Raw genomic sequence first — 21,792 nt, 5'->3', positions numbered from 1 at the left:
GCCCTGAATGGTCTCCAAAAGGACAGGAAAAAAGGCCTCACACATATTTGAAAATCGCAGTGACACATTTCCTCTTTGAGGTGACGCCTGGCTGGCAGATGCCCTTAAATCTTTTTTTTTCCCCCTGTCTGTAACCTTCAAAATGCAAAACGTCCTTTAAAAGAATAAGAATAAACGAGTTGCCGCTTCCTGTGGGATGACTGCACCCCCGCCAGCACAGCTCACATCCCGCCATCGCCCCAAATCCTGGTCACCCTGAGGTCAACCTCAACTATGGGGTTGAGTGTTGTCTGACTGGGGTGCCCTGCGCCTCCTGACACTCATTTCACTCCCACCACCTGAGTAAAGACAGAAATCCTTGTCGGGCTTGGGCTAGCAAAAGTGTTTATTGAGGAAGACGAACTCACACAAGATTCTGGGTCTCCCGACGAGCCACAGAGAATCTGAATGCCTGGGGAGAGATTCCAGAAGCCTCTGTCCAGAGAGAAGGGCCAGGACAAATTCCAGGGTGAGTCCCCGGGCTTCGGGGGGGAGTGGGGAGAAGACATCAAACCAGGGCGGGCCCAGCAGTTCTGGGGCCACTGCTGGAGGGACAACCTGGGCGGCTCACACTGGGGCAGTTCCCATGGCTTTGGGGAGCTTTGAAAATGAAAATCGAAATTGATGGTGACCCACGACCGGAAACGCGGCTACCAAGATGACCGAGTGCAAAGGGGGTGTCGATCCCCATTTCCACGGGCGTTTTTGGAGATGGAGAGGTTCAGAGGGTCTGACTCGGAGAAAGTCTTTCTCAGAAGGCAATGGCTATTGTAGGGGACCAGAGAAAGCACAGCACGGGGACAGGAGTGGCTTCTGGAGTCTAGGTTTGTATTCTGGCCAGTGCTGTTCCTGAGGGGGCAGAGGAGGAAACCCACTTCCCTTTCCTGCTCTCGGCGACGCGGAGCGTGTCCAGTTGCTGTCTGCTCCATCTCACAGGACCTCATCGGACAGGAGCTGAGTCCAGGGGCCCACCGGGCCGAGAGCAGGGCCGGTCTCAGCAGCCTGGTTCGGGGGCAGTTCAAAAAGCTCGGGGGTTCTGGGAGAGCGGACGACGGAGACTCCAGCGGGGGGGGGGGGGGGGGGGGGTGGCTCGGCTGGAGCGGCCTGGAGAGAAGGCGAGTCTGGGACGCGCACCGCCGCCCGCGCCTCCTCCACCGGCCGGGCAGCTACAGGGAGGCCGCGGCCCTGCTCGCCGTCCGGGCTCGCCCCGCACCGCTGCTGAGCCCCCGGAAGGCGGGCCCGTCGTCCCTGGAGAGCGAGGACGCCGAGCTGACCGTGCGCGCCAGGCGGTCGGCACGCCCGCAGGCCCAGAGCCGCGCGCGGGCGCGAAAGGTGCGGTCCAGCAGCAGGTAGATGAGCGGGTTGGCGCAGCTGTTGACGAAGGCCAGGCAGGTGGCGAGGGTGAGGCCCCAGCGCAGCGCCAGCAGCAGGCGGCAGCGCAGCGGCAGCGCCCCGAGACGCGCCAGGTGGAAGACGGCCCGCAGCGCGCCGAACGGCAGCCAGGAGCCCACGAAGGCGCCCTCCACGGCGAAGATGATGCGCAGCGAGCGCGCGCGGGCGCGGCCCAGGGCGGGCGGCCGGCGCAGGTGGCACGACACGCGGCAGTAGCACAGGACGCTGACGGCCAGCGGCAGGGCGCAGGTGAGCAGCAGCACCAGCAGGCCCAGACCTTGCACGGCGTCCGAGGACTCGTCGCCGCACTGGCTGCCGTGGCCGCCGGGCAGGGGCTGCAGCCCCCGCGACGCCAGCGAGGGCAGGCCGGCCAGCAGCGCCAGCACCCAGGCCCCGCAGCAGACGGCGCCCACGCGGCGGGGACAGCGCCGGGCCCGCGCGCCCACGGCCAGGGCGCGCGCCACGCTCAGGGCGGCCAGCAGCAGGGCGCCCGCGCAGCGCGTGCCGGCCAGCGCGAAGCTGCTGAGCTTGCAGAGGCCCTCGCCGAAGGGCCAGCGGCCGCCGCGCGCCGCCGCCACGGCCCACAGCGGCAGCGTGAGCACCAGCCCCAGGTCGGCGGCCGCCAGGTGCCGCACGAAGGTGTCCACGAGCCGCCGCGGCCCGCGCCGGCCGGCCAGCAGCCACAGCACGAAGGCGTTGCCCGGCAGGCCCACGGCGAAGGCGGCCAGGTAGAGCACGGGCACGTAGGCGTAGGCGTAGGGCAGGTCCCCCGACGGGCACAGCTCCAGCTCCTCCAGGGCGCCCCAGCCCGAGTAGTCCCAGGACGTGGCCCCCGGGCTGGGGCTCCAGGGCGCGGTGGGGCTCATGGCCGGAGCGCAAGGAGCCCTGGGCTCGGCGGCAGCCACTCTGTGTGGGTGGGGGCTGCTCTTCACGGCCGGTGCCCTGCACCTCCCTTCCTGCCACCCTGACCGAGGCGAATGGGTGGCCAGGAAGGTGGTGGAGGGGGAGGGTGTGGGGTGGGAGGGGCTGGGCCCCCAGGGTGGAGTTGGCGGCCTCCCCTTCTTCTCTTGGTTTCCTTGTTTATGAAATGGGGCCATCAACCATCTCCCCCGGCCGATGTCAGGTTGCAAGAGGTGGCGGATGCCCACGATGAACCCTCGTCGGTTCTCGTCGCCCACTGCGCTCTGTCCCACGCCCGCGCTGCTGCTTGTCTAGCGTTGGAGGTGAAGACGCTGAGGGTCTTCTAAGGGCGACGGTGCCTCAGCCTGTGCCCGTTGCCCTGTCCTCTAGGAAAGAGGGGCTCTGCTATCTGGTGCACTCTGGGGTGGGGAGGTGGGGCCTGCCCTTGGGGGCCTACCCCTGAAAGGAGAAAGGGCCGCCAGAGCTCTCAATGATTGTGTCCTGAGATGCTGGGCTACGTGTCTTAACCCAAAGAGTGGTTTTTCTGACCAAATCAGGTCCTCATGGAGCCACACAGGAGGGTTTTATCCTAGAGAGGAAGGAGTGTAGTCAGATTATCCAGGTGAAAGGACCAGGGCCCGGGATTCAGATCCCAGCTCTTCCCATCTTCACCCGTCCAGCAACACCTGCCCCTTCAGCCAAACACAGGTGTAAGCTGGGGGCAGGTGACACACGAGGGGACGTAATTTAGCAGCAGATGAGTGGTCGGTCCTGAGTCAGGAGTCAGGAGCTTAGAGGAGGGCAGGTCCCTATGGACTGAGTCAGGGAAGGATGCGTGCAGAAGGGCGGGAATGAAGTGTGACCTTGAAGCGAGTGGGGGGACCCAAGGAGGAGAGGATGGTGGAGGGAGAGCTCGCCCTTTCTCCGGAAGGTGGGGTGCCATGGGGATTCTGGGCGACTCTGGTTAGGTCTGAATTCTTCTTAGCAGACATCCCTCCCATGAGATGCTGTGTTGGAACTAATGTTATAGGGTGTTTGTCCTCCCAGCGCCCATCCCACTGTCACCGGGAATGAGTGACCGAGCCGTGGGGCATTCTGGTGTTAAAAGTTTAAGGTGGATCATCAGTTGTATTCGATTCAGTCCAGTTAACAGTGAGCACCTGCATGGGGCAGGCGCTGTTTCAGATGCTTCAGGAGAGCCGTTCTTGACCTTAGAGTGCCCATCTCAGGCATGGGAGATGGATACCTACGCGGTCCGAGCCGTGGCCAACATGCCGGAAGTCAGGCTAGTCACTGTTACAGACACGGTCCTGCTGGAGCTCAGAGAGGGAGCGGCTACCTCTGATGGATGAGGAAGTCAGAAAAAGCTTTCCAGCGGCTGACACAGAGGTCAGTTCCAGGACTGAGCTGGAGGGCAAGTCAGAGCAGCAATGCGTGAGCCCTGTGTGACCGGACCCCTGGTGGGAGGAGGGTGGCAGGCACGGAAGCAGGCAGGGTGGTGGGGGCCGGGTCACAAAGGGCCCAGGATCTCATTCTGTGAGTAGTGGGGAGCCACTGGACGGTCTGGAGTAGGCAGCATGTCAGTCTGGTGTGAAAAGACAGCTGGCAGAACTGTGCGCTGCAGAGGGGGAGGCTCCAACCCGGGCCCTTCCGAGAGTGACAGAGGCGTTATCGTGATTAACCTAGGCCGTGGGCCAGGCCTGCCCTGGGCGAACTGGAATATCACGTCACCCTAGCTTGAGGTCCCTGTGGTCCATGGAGAGCCCCAGGGAGTTGGAAAGGCTTAGGGAGAGTTGCGTATGCACGTGTCCAGGCTGTTCCTGTCCAGAATTTTTCTCCTGGGCCAGTTACAAGATGGGGAAGGACAGGCAGGAGGAGAGGCCAGGGAGGGAATGCTGTCCGGCCCGTCTCTCTGTGGGCATCCCCCCACCAGGCTTGGGATTCCCCTGAGGAGCCAGCCCCGGGTGGAAACCTGAGGGGCTGCTGCAGACACAGGGTGGTATCTCTGACGTCTGATCACATGGGCCCTGGGGAGTGATGCCCACATCCCGGGTGGCCCTGGGGGCTGCAGCCTCCCTCCCCAGAAGGCCAGCAGGGCAGGGCTTGGCTGGCAGAGCCCCGAGACGCTCAGGGACGGTCCCAGCGCTGCTGGCCTCCCCTTCCCCGTGGGCACCCCTCTGTCTGGTGAGTGATTCTGAAAGCTGGAGATGAACAGCAAGGAAACCGCCAGGTGACACAGAAGAATGGGAAAGAGGACCAAGAGAGGAATACAGGCAGGGTGCAGGGGAAGCAGCAGGTTGTTGACTAAGAACGCAGAGATTCTTGCTTCCTGGGGCCGTGGTCTCCTGCCCGAGGGAAGTCTGTGGCCCGGAGCCCAGAGCGGCGACCCTTGGGGGCCCTTTGGAACGTGTCGGGACGGGAGGAAGCAGCCAAGGCCGGAGCTGGGCCAGCAGGCTGGGCCTGCCCTCCCACCTTTCAGTGACCAGGGCCCACTCTGTGATACAGGGGTCTCCCCACAGGGTCAGAAACAAGTCGCTTCATGGAAACCCTCCTCCTCATCGGCTGAGAATCCTGCCACTCGCTAACAGGTGTCAACAGGCAAAATGGGAGTGCTTTTCCCTTTTCTCCATCCCGCCCTGCAGGGCCGGCTGATGGGTCCCTCACAGGCTCCCTCACCCTGCGGCTGGAGCGGTTGTCCACTCCTGGGGTGAGGGGAGCTCTCTCCATCCATCCCCGTGATTGGCACGAGCCTGAGGGGATGCTTAAGACGCGCGTACCCTGCACTGGCCTGCCTACAGCAGGTGCATTTTATTTCAGCCCTTTATGGGCTCCTCTATTTAAGCTCCTACACTTCCCCCCCCAATTTAAATTTTTCTCTATTATCTTTTAGGAATACATAATCTTAACCTTTTAGGAAAAATTTTTAAAATTATCTTTGCCTTTTTCATCATAAAAGCCATACAATCACATGATGGAAAACACATCACGTTGCTGCCCCAGGCCTGGCCCTGTGGCAAATTTCTGTCCGTCCAGGGAAGGGCATTTTCAAAAGAACTCGTTTGTAATCCTATTATTCTTGGGCTTCCTATCTTTTCACATTCCGTGTCAGATATTCTCCACATATTTTTTTTTTACACAACGGAGTCATATTTGTAATTAGAACGTACTTTTTGTTTGTTTGTTTTTTTGTGGGTTTTTTTGAAGATTTTACTTTTCCTTTTTCTCCCCAAATCTCCCTGGTACATAGTGGTATATTTTTAGTTGTGGTTCCTTCTAGTCGTTGGATGTGGGACACCACCTCAGCGTGGCCTGATGAGCGGTGCCATGTCCGCGCCCAGGATCCAAACCGGTGAAACCCTGGGTCACCAAAGCAGAGCTCGAGAACTTAACCACTGGGCCACGGGGCCCGCCCCCGTAGATGTTTTTATAGTTTGCTTTGCTCAACGAATGCCGTGTAAATCCACGTTTTTCTGTTAGTTCATTTTCTGATCCCTTAATTTTGGACATTTAGGTTGTTTCCAGTACTTTTCACTGTTACAGAAATTTGTAATAAATAACTACACTTATGACTTTTTTCTTCTTTCACAGTTTGCAGGGTAGAAATGCCTTCCTGCAGGTCACAGCTCTGAAGGTGTTCGCTCCCAGTGACTAGTAATTGCATGGCACTGTGTGAGGATGTTGGGCTCAGCAAAATCTTCTTAGAGATCCTCATCGTGAAAATATGTTTTTTCCGCTTTAATAGGTGATGAGGTAAAATGGTACTTCATTTTAATTTACATTTCTTTGAATACAAATAAGATTGACAATCTTTCCGTATTTAATTCCTCTTCCGTGAACTGTCCGATCATGTCCTTCACACATTTATCTATTATAATCGTAGGTGTTTATTACTTTGTATGAACTGTTTATTTAGGAGAAATCACTGCCCCGTTTGTTTCAAATATTTTTCCAGACTTTTCTCCTTAGCTGTTTTTCATGGTTTTTAGTTTTACATTTCCATAGAGTCAGATTTGTTGCTCTTAGCAATTTCCAAGTTTAAAATGTCATTTTCTCTTTGACAATCTAAGAACATTCAGTTCTATTCTTGTTAAAAAATAATTTCCTTTCGCCTTTCTTAACCCACTTGCAGTGTAACCTTTTTTTCAGATTTCTTTTCAACATTCCCAAGACCATTAAATTAAAAATATTTTTTAAAAAGCCCTGCTCTCTGTGTTGTGATGTTGAATTTATTATATACGTATCTTATGTGTCACTGTGTCTGCTTCTGTTCAGTGAACAAACAGAGCAGGTCAGCTTAGGAGCCAAAAGAGGCTGGCTGCCCTGTCACCTTCATCATTTGGTGGCTGTGTGATCTTGGGCGCCGTCTCCACATCTTACAGTGGGCACGGTGGCATCCACCTGACCGGGTGTGCACAGAGGAATTAGATGGCCCTGGACCAGCCCCCCCAGGCTGGGTCTGAGCAGGGCCCAGCCGGTGCTCTCCTCCCCGGGGGCTCTCTCCTCCTCTCCTGGCCTCAGCTGCAGCCCCCGGAGCACTGCGTGTTTCCACGCGACTTGCTGCCTGACTCAGCGGCTGGCGCTGCTTCCGCCCCCTGCCGGCCCCGACCCCCTCCAGGACACGGTGCTTTCTTGGCACACAGTGGGTGCTGAGGGAGTGTTTGGAACTGCAGTGGGAATCTACAGAGAAAATCTCCATCTGGGGCGTCTTCAAGACTTGACCACCACATTTCCCTGGGCCTGGTGTCACCAAGGGCAAATTCTGTAGGGTGACAGGTGCTGCAGAGAAACTGCTGACAGTACCGAAGCGCGGATAGACGGCATTATGCCCAGTTAGTTGTGGTCACAGGGAGGCCAGCGGTCGCACATCTTGAGCGTGAGGAAAACCTCACGAAGCCATGTCACCTTGTGCTATGTGCCCTCTCGCCGTGAGTTCTGACCCTGGAGTGGGGAGTCCACTGTTTGATTCCCTGGTACTGACCAGCTACCAAGATGCTGCACCCTGAGAAGCCCCTTGTGACAGTGTGAGTGTGTGTGAGTGAGGGTGAGGGAAGGACGGGGTGATGGAGGGCCCAGGTGGCAGCCCCCCGCTGGCATGGCTGGCACACAGCAGGGAAGGGGCCCCACCCTGGGTGCCAGCGGCCACATAGAATGTTTTTGATGTTCGATTGCTTCAGAAACTTTCAGGTACTAAATATGGGGTAGCTGGGAAAGGACGGCATCTGAGTTAGACCCCAACACTGGGGGCACAGGCGGAGCGATGACTCAACGTGAGAGCCTGTGGCCCACAGCTGGGTAGTTGTCTCAGGGCCCCTCTGCCCACTACACTGTGGGCCCCGCGGGCACGGAGTGGCGGGGTCAGGATGGTGGGGAGGGACTCTCAAGGAAAGTCAGGCCCCTGCCCCTCCTCCACTGAGGTTTCTGCTGCTCAAGGGTTCTTTTACAGGGTAAAACAAACCCCGCAGAGACTAAACAGACAAGCGGTAGGGAAGTCCCTCGACATAAAAATGGCCCCAGAAATTGTTTGGAAAGGAAGTAACTTTTTCTCTCGGTAGTAATTCATTCTGCCCACAGAAGCTTCTAAACCAGGGCCTGCCATTACTCATCAGTGATTTCACAGAAAGTTAGCATGAATTTCTAGTATTCACAGCAGGACGTGGGCGCTGTTCCCTCCGCACTGGCAGGGGCTCCCCCCACAGCGTGGGGACTCTGTCACCGAAGCCGGAGGCCACCTTCATTCAGATCAGCTCGGTCCATGGCCCGTTCCTACCTGTCTCAGGTAACGTCATAGACACAGAGAAGAGTATGACACGAGGAAGAAAAAGTCCTCTCAGGCAGTTCACACATCGTTGGAGAAAGTGAGCTGTAACATACAACCCGCTTTGGCATCAGGCCAACCGTGATATCCTGCCGTCATAAAGGTCAGAGGTCAGCCCTTTTGAGGAACAGGCCCGTACAGGAGTGACGTGACAAACAGGATTAAGACCATAGTGGTCCCAAGCACCGAAAAGACTACAGTCACCTCCCCAGCCCAGCCCCATCCTCTCTGCAATTCACAATGAAAACAGGGAACTGTCAAATGAGTAGGGGTCCTTAGGTTTCTTTCATGACTACGTTGATGAGTTATCTTGAACTGTCAGATTTTTCTGCTTTGCCGTGCCTGTTCGGTATCTCCCTATCAGATTTCTGATGCTGCTGAAAAGCCGAGCTGGGGCCGGCTATGAGGGTTTTGGCACTGACCTCAGGAGCCTGAGTTTGGGGCTGTGATAATAAGGCACCATGGAGTTTCTGACGAGTGGGGATGGAATCGGCTCTCTAGGAAAACTGAGTAACAATTTGCAGGAGGATTTGGAGGGAGAAATGGAATTAGGGGAAGACCCCCGGAGGCTATGGCAGAGTTCAGGGGAGCTGTCAGTGCCTGGACACAGGCTGGTGGCAGTGAAGATGAGGAACAGATTGAAAGGGTGAATAATTGATAGGATTGGGTGCTTTTCTGGGCATGAGGACCCTTCCATGTTGGACAGAGAGAGTAAGAGAAGACCTTGAAGGTTTCAGCCTTGGCGGAGGCATATATGCCAGGAGGGAGTTGGTTCGACTAGGACGTTGACGTTTGGTTTTTAAACAGGTTCAGTGGAGGCTGGCAGTGAACCGGCAGGTGAGAAGCTGAGATGGCAGCCGGGGGCACGGGTGGGGCCAGAGGGAGCTGTCAGGGCTGGAGATGTCGATTCTGTGCCGAGGTGTCAGTTGAAGCGGATACTGAAGGCCTTGGAAGGAGAGAGGAGGAAGAGCAGAGCACGGAGACCTGAGCCTTGAGACTGGCCCATAGTTTGTGGAAGGGAAGCATGAGGAGCTAGAGAGAACGGAAGGAGGAGATCGGATCATCGCTGTGTCACAGTGACTGGCAGTTCGGAATCTCAAGCTGCACCTGGGTCCCCTGGAGTGGTCCGTGTGAACCAGAGGGAGCCAGACCAGGGAAGCCAAGTAGGGGTTTATATTTTGAGGGCGAAGTATGTATAGTAGGAAATTAGGGGTGGCCTAGCAGAAATCAGACTAAGCTTTGGGTCTGACTTTGAATTTTGGACCAGGACTAGGCATTCCTCCATTCATTCCTCCATCTGACAGATACGTACCGAATACCTATGACGTTTAGGCTCTGACTGTAATGATGGAGAATCAAGCACAAACTTCCTGAGGTGCACAGATACATCTGTGGTACTCACCGTGTGTTCAGGTCAGTCCTCTGCGCTGGTAGGAGGGGACGACAGGGGAGTGCCAACCGTCCAACACAGCTGCCTCTGGCTCAGAAAGCAGAGAACGCAGTTCACCGCTAGCTAGCTCTGTCGAATGTTTATGATCATACAGCAGGCCTTTAAGGCCCTATCACCAGAACGGACGTCTCGGCAACTCAAACTCAGGTCTGAAGAAAACTAGGACGTGGCGTCCCAGGGGATGATAACGTAAGAGAGCCTCACATCCTTCGCAGTCAGAACTTGCTTCATGCATAAGAACTTCTTACTGTTAACAAGAAAAGGGCTTACCTGTCCTTTCCTTCGGGCCTGTACCTCTCATGCAGAGTTTCTCAGTTGTTTGTAAGGGCCTGGCTACATCCACCTCAAGACAGCAGGCTCCTTGATGGAACAGACTCTCTCTCTTCGTGGCCTAGTCCCTTGCACCTCAGTACTATTTCCTTGATAAATTTGATCAGCCCGTGAAGCAGACTTCGTGCCTTTCCACCACGTTTTCGATTTCTCCTTTCTTCATAGGAATCTAGATAGTCAAGAGAACGGGGACACACCAGTCTGATTTTAGCCGTCGTTACTGTGTTGACGCTGCTTAGATTATTAAGCAAGAGCGCGAAATCCACTTTAACTACAAAAGTTCTCAGTTTCCACCAGTGGCGAATCCATTGCCACCCAGTACAACGATCAGACTTGAAGTATTTTCACCCCACGACTCCAGAGCAGTGGACGAGGCTGCCCAGTGAAGGGGATCTGAAATCTGAGGGCGCAGACTCCAGCTGTGGTGCCGCCACGTACCGGCCGTGTCCCTGGCACGTCCTCACTGTCAGATGGAGAGGGAAGGCTCAGCCCTTCACAGAAAGCAAACCAAGGACCTCGGAAATCATAAAGCAATGGGAGAGGGGAGAGCTTCTCTGTTTTGGGGCCGAGAGCCACACTTCCTTTCTCAGGGAAACAGGCAAAGCCTGAAGTGTGAATAGCTGGGTGGGGTCAGGAATCACTGTGAAGTGGCGGTGCCGTCAACTGCGTCCTTCAGCCCTGGGATGTTCCTAACACCGGCAGGTGCTACGGGAGGAAGGCACAGACTCAGCCACCTACAGCGACAGACTGGGGTTCAGCAGAGTGGGAACCATCAGTAGCCTGGGTACCACAGTGGCCTTGCTTAAGGTGTTAAAACAAAAAAACCTTAGTGGGTCTTAAGACATATTTTGTTAATTCATTTGCTTTTATCCTCTTCAATGGAAAAGTAAATCATTTTTTTCTGACATACACAGAATCCCTGCGGATGGAGGTAACTTTAGTTACAAATACCACAGTGATATTAAATACGTGCACAGGGGCGGCCCCGTGGCCGAGTGGTTAAGTTCGCATGCTCCGCTTCAGCGGCCCGGTGTTTCGCCGGTTCGAATCCTGGGCACGGACATGGCACCACTCATCAGGCCATGCTGAGGCCGCATCCCACATGCCACAACTAGAAGGATCCACAGTTAGAATATACAACTATGTACTGGGGGGATTTGGGGAGAAAAAGCAGAGAAAAAAAAATATTGGCTGGGGCCAGCCCTGTGGCCGAGGGGTTAAGTTCGCACGCTCCACTTTGGTGGCCCAGGGTTTCGCTGGTTCGGATCCTGCGTGCAGACATGGCACTGCTCATCAGGCCACGTCGAGGTGGCGTCCCACATGCCACAACTGGAAGGACCCACAACTAAAAAATTTACAACTATGTACAAGGGGGATTTGGGGAGAAAAAGCAGAGAAAAAAAAAATTGGCAACAGTTGTTGGCTCAGGTGCCAATCTTTAAAAAAAAAGAAAAAAGACTGGCAACAGATGTTAGCTCAGGTGCCAAACTTAAAAAAAAAATTCCTTAAATACATGCACAAAACTAACTCTCGTTTTCTAAGCCCCTGGACTCGGGGTACTGAGGTGCGAGAAGGCTGTACACCCACATATGCAAAGAAGATGGCTGAAAGTAGATTCTAGATCTCCTTATCTCTGCCAGCTCTGATACACCAACCCGTGCACCAACCCCCGCCACCCCACCCAACAATACGAAATCATTAATTTCTCATTTGTTTCTTTCAAAGGCAAAACTGCCATTGAGGGAGATACAGACCTATTTTGTAAGCATCTATTCACTGTGAATGTCACACTCGTTTTACAGATGTGTTTCTCTGATGTCTGAGTCCTCAGTCAGAGCCTTACAGCTGTTTCCTTCTCTGGGTGGTATTCTTATCATCTCTCTGTGTAGACAGGTTATGAAATAAAGACGTCTGCTCCCATGCACGACAGAGCGTCTTCCTCTGCCCTGGTTAAGAACGATGGATTAGCCAGGTCAGGGAACACACTCAAACTGTGTGTGTGCGCTCGGGGGCCATGGTCTGTGTATACTTGTCTAAGACTGCCTGAGTCTATGGTTAAATATTTTTATGTTTGAAAGTTAAAGTCTCAGAAAACATTGTGGCAGCGTAGCTCTGTTCTGAAGCTTATCCTACCAAAGCATCTGAAGGTAGAGAACCACGCTTATGTTGGGCGACTGCAGATCCTTCTTCAGATATGTAATTATGTATGAAGACCGTTCTTTGGTCGTTAGGTCTTTTTTCCTTAATGGCTCTGATCTGCATGAGCAGAGTCAGCAAAATCAAACTGTAACTCAGAGACTAACAACCAAGAATGGGCTTCCCCGGTCGGCAGTGGATCAGTGAGCTCATTCGGCATTCATTTTCAAAGGTGCAGAGTGTTAACTCTGGCACACTTTAATTATTAATTCACCAAAAGAAAGCGAATACGGAGAAGATTAATGTAAGAGGAGCACAAACATTTATACACTACTACGTAGACTGTCTGAGCTGAGCACAGAAAGATACAGACTTCCTAACATTGCCTTAAGTCAGTATTCAAACAATGTCTGATGTTATTAAAAGTTGCCTCTGATGACTATTCGAATTGTTAATTTAAACACGGGTTAAGAGACAGGAAAACCATATGCTGAGTTCACTCAAGTTCCAATAACAGTACAAGGAAAACACATTTTATTCAAGAAACAGAAAGGCGTTGTTTGGTGCCATGCTTTTATTGAAATGAAAGGGGAACTACAGTGTGCCAGGAAATAGCAAACATGACCGCCTTTACAGCACAGCATCTTGAAAACCTGTACGCAACGCGCTCGAGTGGACAGGTGAACACACCATATGCCGTACATTGCCCCACAGTGTCCAGGAAACCATAATTAAAAAGCAGAATTTGGCTTTAAACAGCCAAATAAACACTGTAACAGTCATTCTAAAACAACCCTGAAAGGCCGGGAGGAGTTGAAAGCTTCCCAAAGCTGTGTCGAGTGGCAGAACTTGACAGGCTGCACCGGCAACTGTGAGAAGCGTTTGGCAAACTTAAGCGCAGAATTATCGTCCTAATTTGACCTTCAATGTGAAAGCACCAGTGTGTTTCAATAAGGTTTATGAAAACCTCCAGACTTTACGAAATGGCATAATTTTCATCTGTATAGTTTTTAAAACATAATTCAAAAAACAAAAAAAAGCTGCACCATAATTTAAAAAACCCTGCAGACTTAAAGAAATATACCCATATTCCTTCTGCATGAGTGAAGTAAAATATTCCACTGCGAGCAATGAACTTGTGTGGCAACACTCACATTCCGCCTCCAGACACTATGGACATTCACGGTTGGACACGCCTAATTTCAGAATAAAAGGTAGTCCTGTTTAGTTTTAAATACTTCCCTCCGTTGTCTTGCACTCAATTTTTAAAAACTGAATGGCCAAGTAGTATCATGAAGAAGACTGCTTTGATAAGGGGAATTTAATTGGTTGAAAAGAACAAATTTAGTAATGTGAAATGCTGATTAATTCTCCTTTTGACTCTTATTTACCTCATTTGGTTAGATTCATTTACTACTTTTTTAAACTAGTCTTAATCTAAACATGTATTTGACAATCATTTCCTTCTAGCTGTAATAGAAACTTGTCTGAAAGGTAAAATGTGCAATTTCCCATTTTTAATATTCATATATTATATACACAGTATGTATACACTTAAAATATAAGAGTTACATATCCTGGTCTCTTACATGCAAACAGTAGATCACAAATAGTTTTGAGCTACACATATATCTTGCAAAGTATTGGAAAAAAATCTGCGAATTTTTTTTTTTACAGTTTTAACCAATATACATAAATATAAGAACATAAATTACAGTAAAATATTGACAGCATTTGAGAACATGTTGATAACCCAGATGTACTGCTGTAACAACAGAAAAGTACAGTTCAGGGCATCTCCTTCTCTTTTTTTAAAATAAGTAAATACATCATATAAGATATTAGTAATTTCTCTAAACAACTCAATTAGAGAAATGGATATATTTTAGTCTCTACTTCCCATGAAAGAAAACATACTACGCATCTCATTTATGATAAATACTGTCTTTCTCCCTAAGTCCACACAGTTGTCACAACACTGAAACATAACAGGGTCACATATCATTCAAGTCTTTTCCTGAGAATGAAGATTTCCCCACTAGCCCTCCGCCGTGCACTAGGAAAGGAACAAAGACCACGGAGAGGAGTTCAAGCGTGCACGCCACCTAAGCTGTTCCACTTGACAAGGGTCCAGAAGAAGAAAAACTCAATCTAAGTAAAATAACGTGAAGCTATCTTAAAAGTAAAATGTAGCCCTTTGTACATGTTTAAAAATTCTAAATATAATTTTCTATCAGTTATAAATATAATGCAAAGACCTCTGGAGAACTCGTGGCAGGAAGTCCTACATCTTCAGACGGAAAGACTACTCTCAAAGCGCCATTCACTTCTGCCAGCTGATAAAGTGACTCACTTTAAAAGAGATAGAAAGCCTTTCCTGTTAAAAGAACAATCTAAATTATTCTGAGTTGGCCAAAAGCGGTGTAAAAACAGCACTGATTGAATCAGCAACTTGGTATAACATATTCTTGGTTAAGCTCGTGGTTTAAGCGAACCTACTAGCAGCTCTTTACAACACCTCCTCTTATTTAATGGAGAAATGTTAATACTTGAGTGAATAATAAATACAGAATTGTAAATACTTAGTAGAATAACTCTCGCAAATGCTCTAACAACATTAAAACATGAGGTTACTGTAAAACTAGACACTAGTGTTTCTCTCAGCATCATAAGAAAGGTGCCAGTTACCTCTGAAGGCGTATTTCCTACTCTCATGATCTCCACATGAAACAACGTAAAAGCTATCTTAGACTCAATCCCCAGGAGAGAAAAATAGCAAAATAAACCGTCTGAAGACGAGCAAGTACATTAAAAAGTTAAAAAAAAAAAAAAAAAGCAACAAATAAAACACATAATTTGTCACCTTAACCATATTGCAACCATAAGTCCAATTAGTGTCCATGAGAATTCAGTGCTTCACTGTATCGAACATCAAGCAGGTGAACCCGATGACACAAATCTCCGTTTGTGAATCAAAACACTTCCTTTGTCGCTGATCACCTAAGCGAAAAGCTTCTGCACTCCAAAATACTGTGGTTACATTCCAGTTGTTCCTGACAACAGAGCTTAGTGTGCAGTTTCAATGAATGAAAGTCTTGTTGGCAATTAGAAAGGTGTTCTACAGGCAGGAAAGATGAAGTGCAAATTTACCACAAATGTTCTGAAGCGAGTATCTCCCAGCTCCTATGCTTTAGAGGGTAGCAGTTTTTTGGGTGTCACTGGTCTCTTGGTCTGCCACAAATGGCTGTGGATGGTAATTGCATCAACACTGGCAGATAAAGTTTTAGCAGGTATGTGGCTAAACTGTTTCCTGTCAGAATTATATTTGTAAAGCCCCTCGATCATTTTTTTAGTGATAGATTTAGGGCCTATCCCAGTCAGTTTATTAATTTCTTCAGTTTCCGGGCAATAAGTATACAAAGACCTGAATTGGCAGCCTGAATCCCGGAATAAGATCAGGAAGTTGTTGGCATCTGACTTCTCCATCTCCTTTAGAATAAGAAACAAAACAAAACGACAACAATGAAAAACAACAGTAAACATTTCACTGCATACAAATTTATGCGATTGTGTTACATTTTTGGGTCAAATTTTATGACATTTAATTTAAAATATAAATTTTCAATAGCCCAAATAAGATGCGTTTTATAAAAGCAAAGCGCACTAATGAAAGATGCAGGCAAACACCTCTCTGTTGAGGGCCGGTTGGCTGTGTGGAGCTGCAATCCTGCAGCAGACTGTTCCCCACACGAGGCCTCCGCTAAACCCTGACACTGTGCCACCGTCTGCTACTCACGGCCAGGCTCTGGCGGGCTTCATTTTAGAGAAGGAAAATCACGTTATCTACACTTACAACTAAGGGCATCTGGGCAAGAAGATAGCGTATCATTTCATACTATCATCGAAGTCCACTCCTGGTCTTTAGTTAAGCCTGCAGTCTTCCGGAAGCCCACTGGAGAGGGGACTAACTCAATCTAATAATTGAAACAGAGCTACAGATGTTTATATGCTGTTGAAATTCTAGAAGCCTATGAATAGTAATTTCTCTTGAATTGAAAGAGAAGACTCCTACAATTTAAGAATGTTGCCCAATTTAATTTTCATGCAAACACGCTTACCTCCAGTATTTTTTTCTTCTGACCCTCATTTACTTTTCCAGCCAAACAGCAATGAGCTAAAGCGTTCTGTATGATGTGCTTGTTGGATTTTGCGCTGGGTTCTTTGTAGAGCTTTGGTCCTGCAGTAAGAATTTAACAGTAACAAGAATAACAGCATTCCTAAGTCGGCAACACTGCTCTGTTTAAATGATACAATTGTCCCTACACTGATGAAACACTGTAACAGAAACCAGCTCCTGTGCCTGGAGGCCCCTGGCCTGCTGTGCAGTCAGAACCTTGCTTGGCCCTCACAGGGACACATCTTGAGGATGCTCTGTGGCCTCCTGAGGCTGCTCTGGGAGAGCAGTGCTGGAAATCAGATGTTGCTCTGTCACCTTCTTTCTCAAGTCTGGTAAGGTCACTGGTAAGCTTAAAGCAGAATGGGTCCATCAGTAATTTAAGCTTTTAAAAAGACAAGAAAAAGCTTCATCTTCTCCTTCCATACCTCTGGGGTTTTTAGCCTTTTTTCCACCAACGGTGCTCCTTAGTCTCAAAGCACAGAAGCACTTTCTGCCATTTTCCCGGCAAATTCCTACTCACGAAGGCTAGTACAGTGCACTCCCCTGCTCCCTCACACTAACCGCACTGTCCTGGACGGCAAGCACCGTGCCTCACCCTCAGGAGTGTGCTGAAACACTAGTTCTTTGGGAAGAACCATTAGCCCTGATCGCCTGCCTCTGGGGCATAAAATCCTCCCGCCAGGGCTGGTTTCAACCCTCCAGCGGCTCTACAGCCTGCATAACTCCCGAAATTTAACAATCGGTCGAGAGCCAGTACGAGCTGGGCCGGCACCACTGCAGCTCTGTCGCTCAGGGTTTAACAGTGCCTGGCAAGTGGGACTGTCCGACGGCACAGCAGAGAAGCAGAGGGAGTAAGAAGGAAGCGCTGCCCACTCCCAGGCTGTGAGGCTGGCGGACTGGCCGCAGGAGGCTGCGTTAAAAGCCACAGAACGCAGCGCACAGGAAGGTTAGCAAGTCAGAAGCTCCTCAGGCCTTTACAGGGCTCTACAGGGCTCTACAGGGCTTCCACTGGGGTAGGCCACGAGCAGACGGAGGCACCCTCCTGGGCCTCTGCTCTCCCACGCGTGTTCTCCTGGGCCTTTCCATCCTAGTGCTCGACAGTTGCTCACATTTCTTCTCACGTTCTCTCCTGCTTCATTTCCTTTTTTTTTTTAAAGATTTTATTTTTTTCTTTTTCTCCCCAAAGCCCCTTGGTACATAGCTGTGTATTTTTAGTTGTGGGCCGTTCCAGCTGTGGCACATGGGACACTGCCCCAGCACGGCTGGACAAGTGGCACCATGTCCATGCCCCAGACCCGAACCGGCAAAACCCCGGGCCACCAAAGCAGAGTGCGTGAACCCAACCACTTGGCCACGGGGCCGGCCCCTCTCCTGCTTCATTTCTTTAGGAGCGTTCTTACATTCTATTCTTCAATGTGCTTTTATTTCAACGATGCCTACCCAACAGGCCAAAAGAGGACTTGATGGGGATATGTGAGGCTGATGTCCTCCCAGATCCAATGCATTCCTCTCATCTTTTAGAGCCTCTTAATGCTTTTTAAAGATGCACAGGTCTAGATACCAGAAATCCCAACGTTAGAGAGAGGACTTCATGGGTTCCAGCCCTTCCTCAGTACACAGCACCTGTGTACTGCTGATAGAACCTCTCTAAAACTCCTCCAGACCCAAACTACAACACGGAAAAGGCCAGCATTTTCAAGAGGGACGCAGCAGGATGCGGTCTAGGCAGTACTGCTCATTTGGTTTAGAAACGTGTCTCACTTGTCCTGGGACAGGTCACTGTCTCCCTACACGGAACTGGACCATGAGACTGACCTGCCTGCAAGTGACCACCCGCATGTACCGTTTGTGATCAGTCTCCCGCGTTCAGACCGAGAAGTGAGCCGAGGAGACGCGCTTTAGTACTGCCTTTATCTATCTTCATTACTGAGTTAAATTAAAACGGACAGACGCTGACCTGTGTATTCTGTTCCCGAAGCCACTGAAGAAGTGGTTGACGCGTTTTCCCAGTCTTTTTCTCCGTTTCGACTGCCACAACGACTTGGAGATAAGAAGCCTTCTACAGACTCTGATCTAAATAGTAAATAAAATATTTTGTGTCTCAAACAGAGAAAGAACATTTGGGGGTCAGAAGGGTCTATGAGAGAGTACCAACCAAAATCAACCTAGAGGCTTAAAAATAAGAAGATGGTAGTAACTGTCTTATTCACAGCTATCCATCCAAGTGCCTAGAACGTAGGAGGCACTCTAGAAACATCTGCTGACTGAAAGAATCAATGTTCTTCCATATGAAAATGGCAATTAATGCAACAGATGGTAGTACAAAGAGGAGAACTCAGAGCTGCTAACTGTCACTAGAAACATTCGTTTTTATATGGGTATTATAGTAGAAGGTAATGAAATACTGTCTTCTAATCTATATCCTAGAGAGAGAGAGTGCACAAGAGATCTTCCTATGTCCCAGGTGACCTCCTTTGGACTTATTCTAATGGGGAAACTCTCCATGTCAGGTGGGAACGAGCCAGTGAGGCTGGCAGCACACACACAGTGAGCTTTCTCAGACTGGTGATTTTATCAGCCACAGGAGTAACTACGGTTAATGTTTTACAGTTTATAAAAAGTATCTTATCAAGGTCAGGATTCTAAAATTCTACAAGAAACGGTGAAAGATGAAAAGACCTCTTTATATTTTATATATACAGAAACCCAAACGATCCTTATCAGCAAAACTTATAAAAATTTGTGATTATAATTATTCATTTAAAAAAAAGTAACTTCAGGGAACATATTCTTTTCTATGAAAAATGTTCACATTATGGATTTACCTTGGTGTCCTCTTGCCTGAAAGCACACTCTCGTTATCGCCTGTGTTCAGTGACGCCAAAGAAAGGCTAGAGACTGAAAAAACACGATAAATTCGTGATCCTGAATAAAAACAAAATTAGAAATTTAAAAGGAGCAACTAGAAAAGAGTCTGTTCATTAGATAACACCAGCATATGAAAATGGAGCTTCTGTAGTTTCTTTTCCTTTCTTTACTCTTAATCGAAACATATAATTGCCTGCATGCATATATGCATACTTTATTTAAAATTAGCAATGAGCCTATTTTTAAGAAATACTGATAAAATTGTCATTCGGACTTATTCAAAAGGAAAGTGGTACTATGAGACATGATATTGTGATCATAAGAAAAACAATTAACAGGAAAAAATATATTTAGGAATATCTGATTCCTAGGTGGAAAATTAATTTATTAATTTCAGCCAATACTGGGTATCGAAAAATTTCACTGACTAGAAAAGACACAGTTTTCTTTAAACAGTCAGTGTTATGTTATTTTCCCCTGAGTTTTAGAATAACTATGGGAATTCTCTAAAATATTCCCTAGAGTTTAGTTTTAATAAAATAAATATTTTTAAAAATGAGTATGAATGTTGAATTTTTAAAAAAAGATATATTCTCTCAACTCCAAAAGTATAAATTTGGGTTTTTGACCATTCCTATCTTAAAGAAGGGACTCAGGAACTCTTCATCTTATATTCCTCATAGTGACCTGTTTCTTATACATTTCATGCACACAACGTTTATCCTTAAATCTACACGTATAGAAAGGTTAGTAAATAATTCAGGGAGATTACATCAGAAGCAGCGTTTCCTAACCGGTTAGTACTTACATTGCATTTCTCAGCATTCACATTCGTTCTATTGAATATATGCATGCACACATAATACATGTAAGTCATAACAAACTGCATTTGCTCATTTTGGTTCTGCAATGAGGAGCACGCACAGCCTCAAACGGCGCGTCCAATGCAGCGTACCAAAGCACAGTCAAGTTAGCAGGACAAACCAGGCTGGTGTCTCTATGAACAGACTCTTCACAATAAGCTGTGTTACCTGGAGGACCTTTTATTGGTGTTTTGGGAGATTCAATGTTATCTCTGTGAATAGATTTTGGGCGCTGTTTTTTGGGTTTTGCTATTTGAGGCCGGGGTTTAATTACTGTATCCATGTCTTCCATTAGTTTCAGCTGTTTTCGCCTCATATATTCTTGCCTAATAAACTCTCTGCGTGCTTTCTCATCTTCTTTCTTCTGACGTTCTTCCTCAGTTTTACGCCTAAGAAACCAAATGGTTACATTTCTTATTCTACATACCAAAGAAAACAGACACTGGGGAGCATGTACTTGATGTGAGAAGGGAGAATTATTGTATTTCAGCACTTTGGGAATAAATGGTTCATTTAAAACATACCTGAGATAATTTAGGTCATTAAAATGTATATAAATATACCATTAATAAATCAAATAACTACTTTAAAAAAATATGTGAGTGTGTATAAAACCTAGTGAAATTATTTTAAATTAATGTTTCTGGAGCACTTTATTTTGAAATGCCTCAAACTTAGGATAAAAATATACAATCAAGTAATACTTTGGGAAAATGAATTTCTAAAAAGCACCAAAAATTAGCATTAGTTCAGTTGTCTACATATACTGCAAAGGTCTCTGAAAAATCTGTTAATAAAAAATTAATGAGAAACTGCCTCCTCGAGCACATACTTACAAACTTCTAAACACACCCGCGCACACTCATCTCAGCGGCAGAGCGGGGACCGCAGGCCCCTTACCTTGTCTCCTCTTTCTTATGCTCCATCTCCGCTTCCAGCTGCTGTTTCCGAAGCTGAGTCTCTTTCTCCCTTCTTAATCGCTTCTCCAACAAAGCTGCCCGTTTCATTGCCATATCATTTTCCGCTTTTTGATCATCCTAAGAATGAATTTCATTGAAAAAGATGACATGTGTTATGTACCGTATTCTCATTTTCAACTGCTGTGGTCACAGTTAGTGGTTTTCATAACTGAACAATCTGTTCAACCTTATTCCAACCCCACCATATATGGACATGTTCCCAAAATTATGAAGGAAAAAATGAATTAAAGTCATAATAGTTCTACCAAGTAAACTGTACACTTTAAGTTAATTACATGTTTTCAAAACCTAGGAAGTTAGCAAAGAACAACCACAAAAAGGAAAAAAAGGACAGAGCTTTTTTGGACCCTAATAAATAACTAAGAGTGGAGCGTTTTCCCCAATTTCTAAAGTTCCATTTAAATTGTATTTAAAATACATGCCCAATAAAGAACACTCAAGCAGAAATACCAAACAATTAGCTACCCAAAGCTGTATCACATAAATGAAACTACTGCAATGATTTTTTTAAGTTGAGGTTCTGACAGTTTGCTTGATTGGTTCTGAACTATATCGAAGAAGTTTTTCCTTCAAAGAGAAGATGGATATAAGACTCCTCGTCTAAAGTTCCTTCAATCTGAGAGCTGGTTCATGATCTGCAGGCCTCTGAGCCTGCCTCAGTTTCTACCTGAATCCTTAGGGACAGCCTCAGTTTTCAGAAAGCTTCCAAAATGCTTCAGAATTCAGGAAAGTATAACAAGCTGCAGAAACGGTTCACTGTCTTAACGACTCCTTGTAATAAGTCAACAAGTGTATCCTGGGTTCTGATATATTTACAACACAGTGCCAAGCATACAGGTATT

At 48.3% G+C, this 21,792-nt stretch overlaps 2 protein-coding genes across 13 annotated transcripts in view; both read right to left on the bottom strand.

Moving 5' to 3' along the window:
* Positions 1 to 367: 367 nt before the first annotated feature.
* On the bottom strand, positions 368 to 6,522 carry GPR25 (G protein-coupled receptor 25). Its single transcript, XM_023632516.2, has one exon. It carries the CDS (start codon positions 2,526 to 2,528, stop codon positions 1,206 to 1,208), a length of 1,323 nt encoding a protein of 440 aa, XP_023488284.2. The 5' UTR covers positions 2,529 to 6,522; the 3' UTR covers positions 368 to 1,205.
* A 6,099-nt stretch (positions 6,523 to 12,621) lies between these two features.
* Positions 12,622 to 21,792, bottom strand: part of CAMSAP2 (calmodulin regulated spectrin associated protein family member 2) — a 109,760-nt gene continuing 100,589 nt past the window's right edge. For 7 of the 12 annotated variants that reach the window (XM_023632519.2, XM_023632517.2, XM_070255852.1 and 4 more), the window contains 6 exons: positions 20,871 to 21,007; positions 20,139 to 20,359; positions 19,065 to 19,164; positions 18,197 to 18,312; positions 16,181 to 16,299; positions 12,622 to 15,551 (listed from right to left, as the gene is read on the bottom strand). In XM_023632519.2, coding sequence (XP_023488287.1) covers positions 15,246 to 15,551; positions 16,181 to 16,299; positions 18,197 to 18,312; positions 19,065 to 19,164; positions 20,139 to 20,359; positions 20,871 to 21,007 — 999 coding nt within the window. In that variant the 3' untranslated portion in view covers positions 12,622 to 15,245. The remainder of the gene's footprint in view (positions 15,552 to 16,180; positions 16,300 to 18,196; positions 18,313 to 19,064; positions 19,165 to 20,138; positions 20,360 to 20,870; positions 21,008 to 21,792) is intronic. The other 5 variants (XM_023632520.2, XM_023632518.2, XM_070255853.1 and 2 more) reach the window with 1 other exon arrangement.

This window comes from Equus caballus, chromosome 30 (genome assembly GCF_041296265.1).
Source record: "Equus caballus isolate H_3958 breed thoroughbred chromosome 30, TB-T2T, whole genome shotgun sequence".
NCBI classification, from domain to species: Eukaryota; Metazoa; Chordata; class Mammalia; order Perissodactyla; family Equidae; genus Equus; species Equus caballus.
The sequence above is the reverse complement of the archived record's forward strand: the minus strand, read 5'-3'. Positions and strand labels throughout refer to the sequence as shown.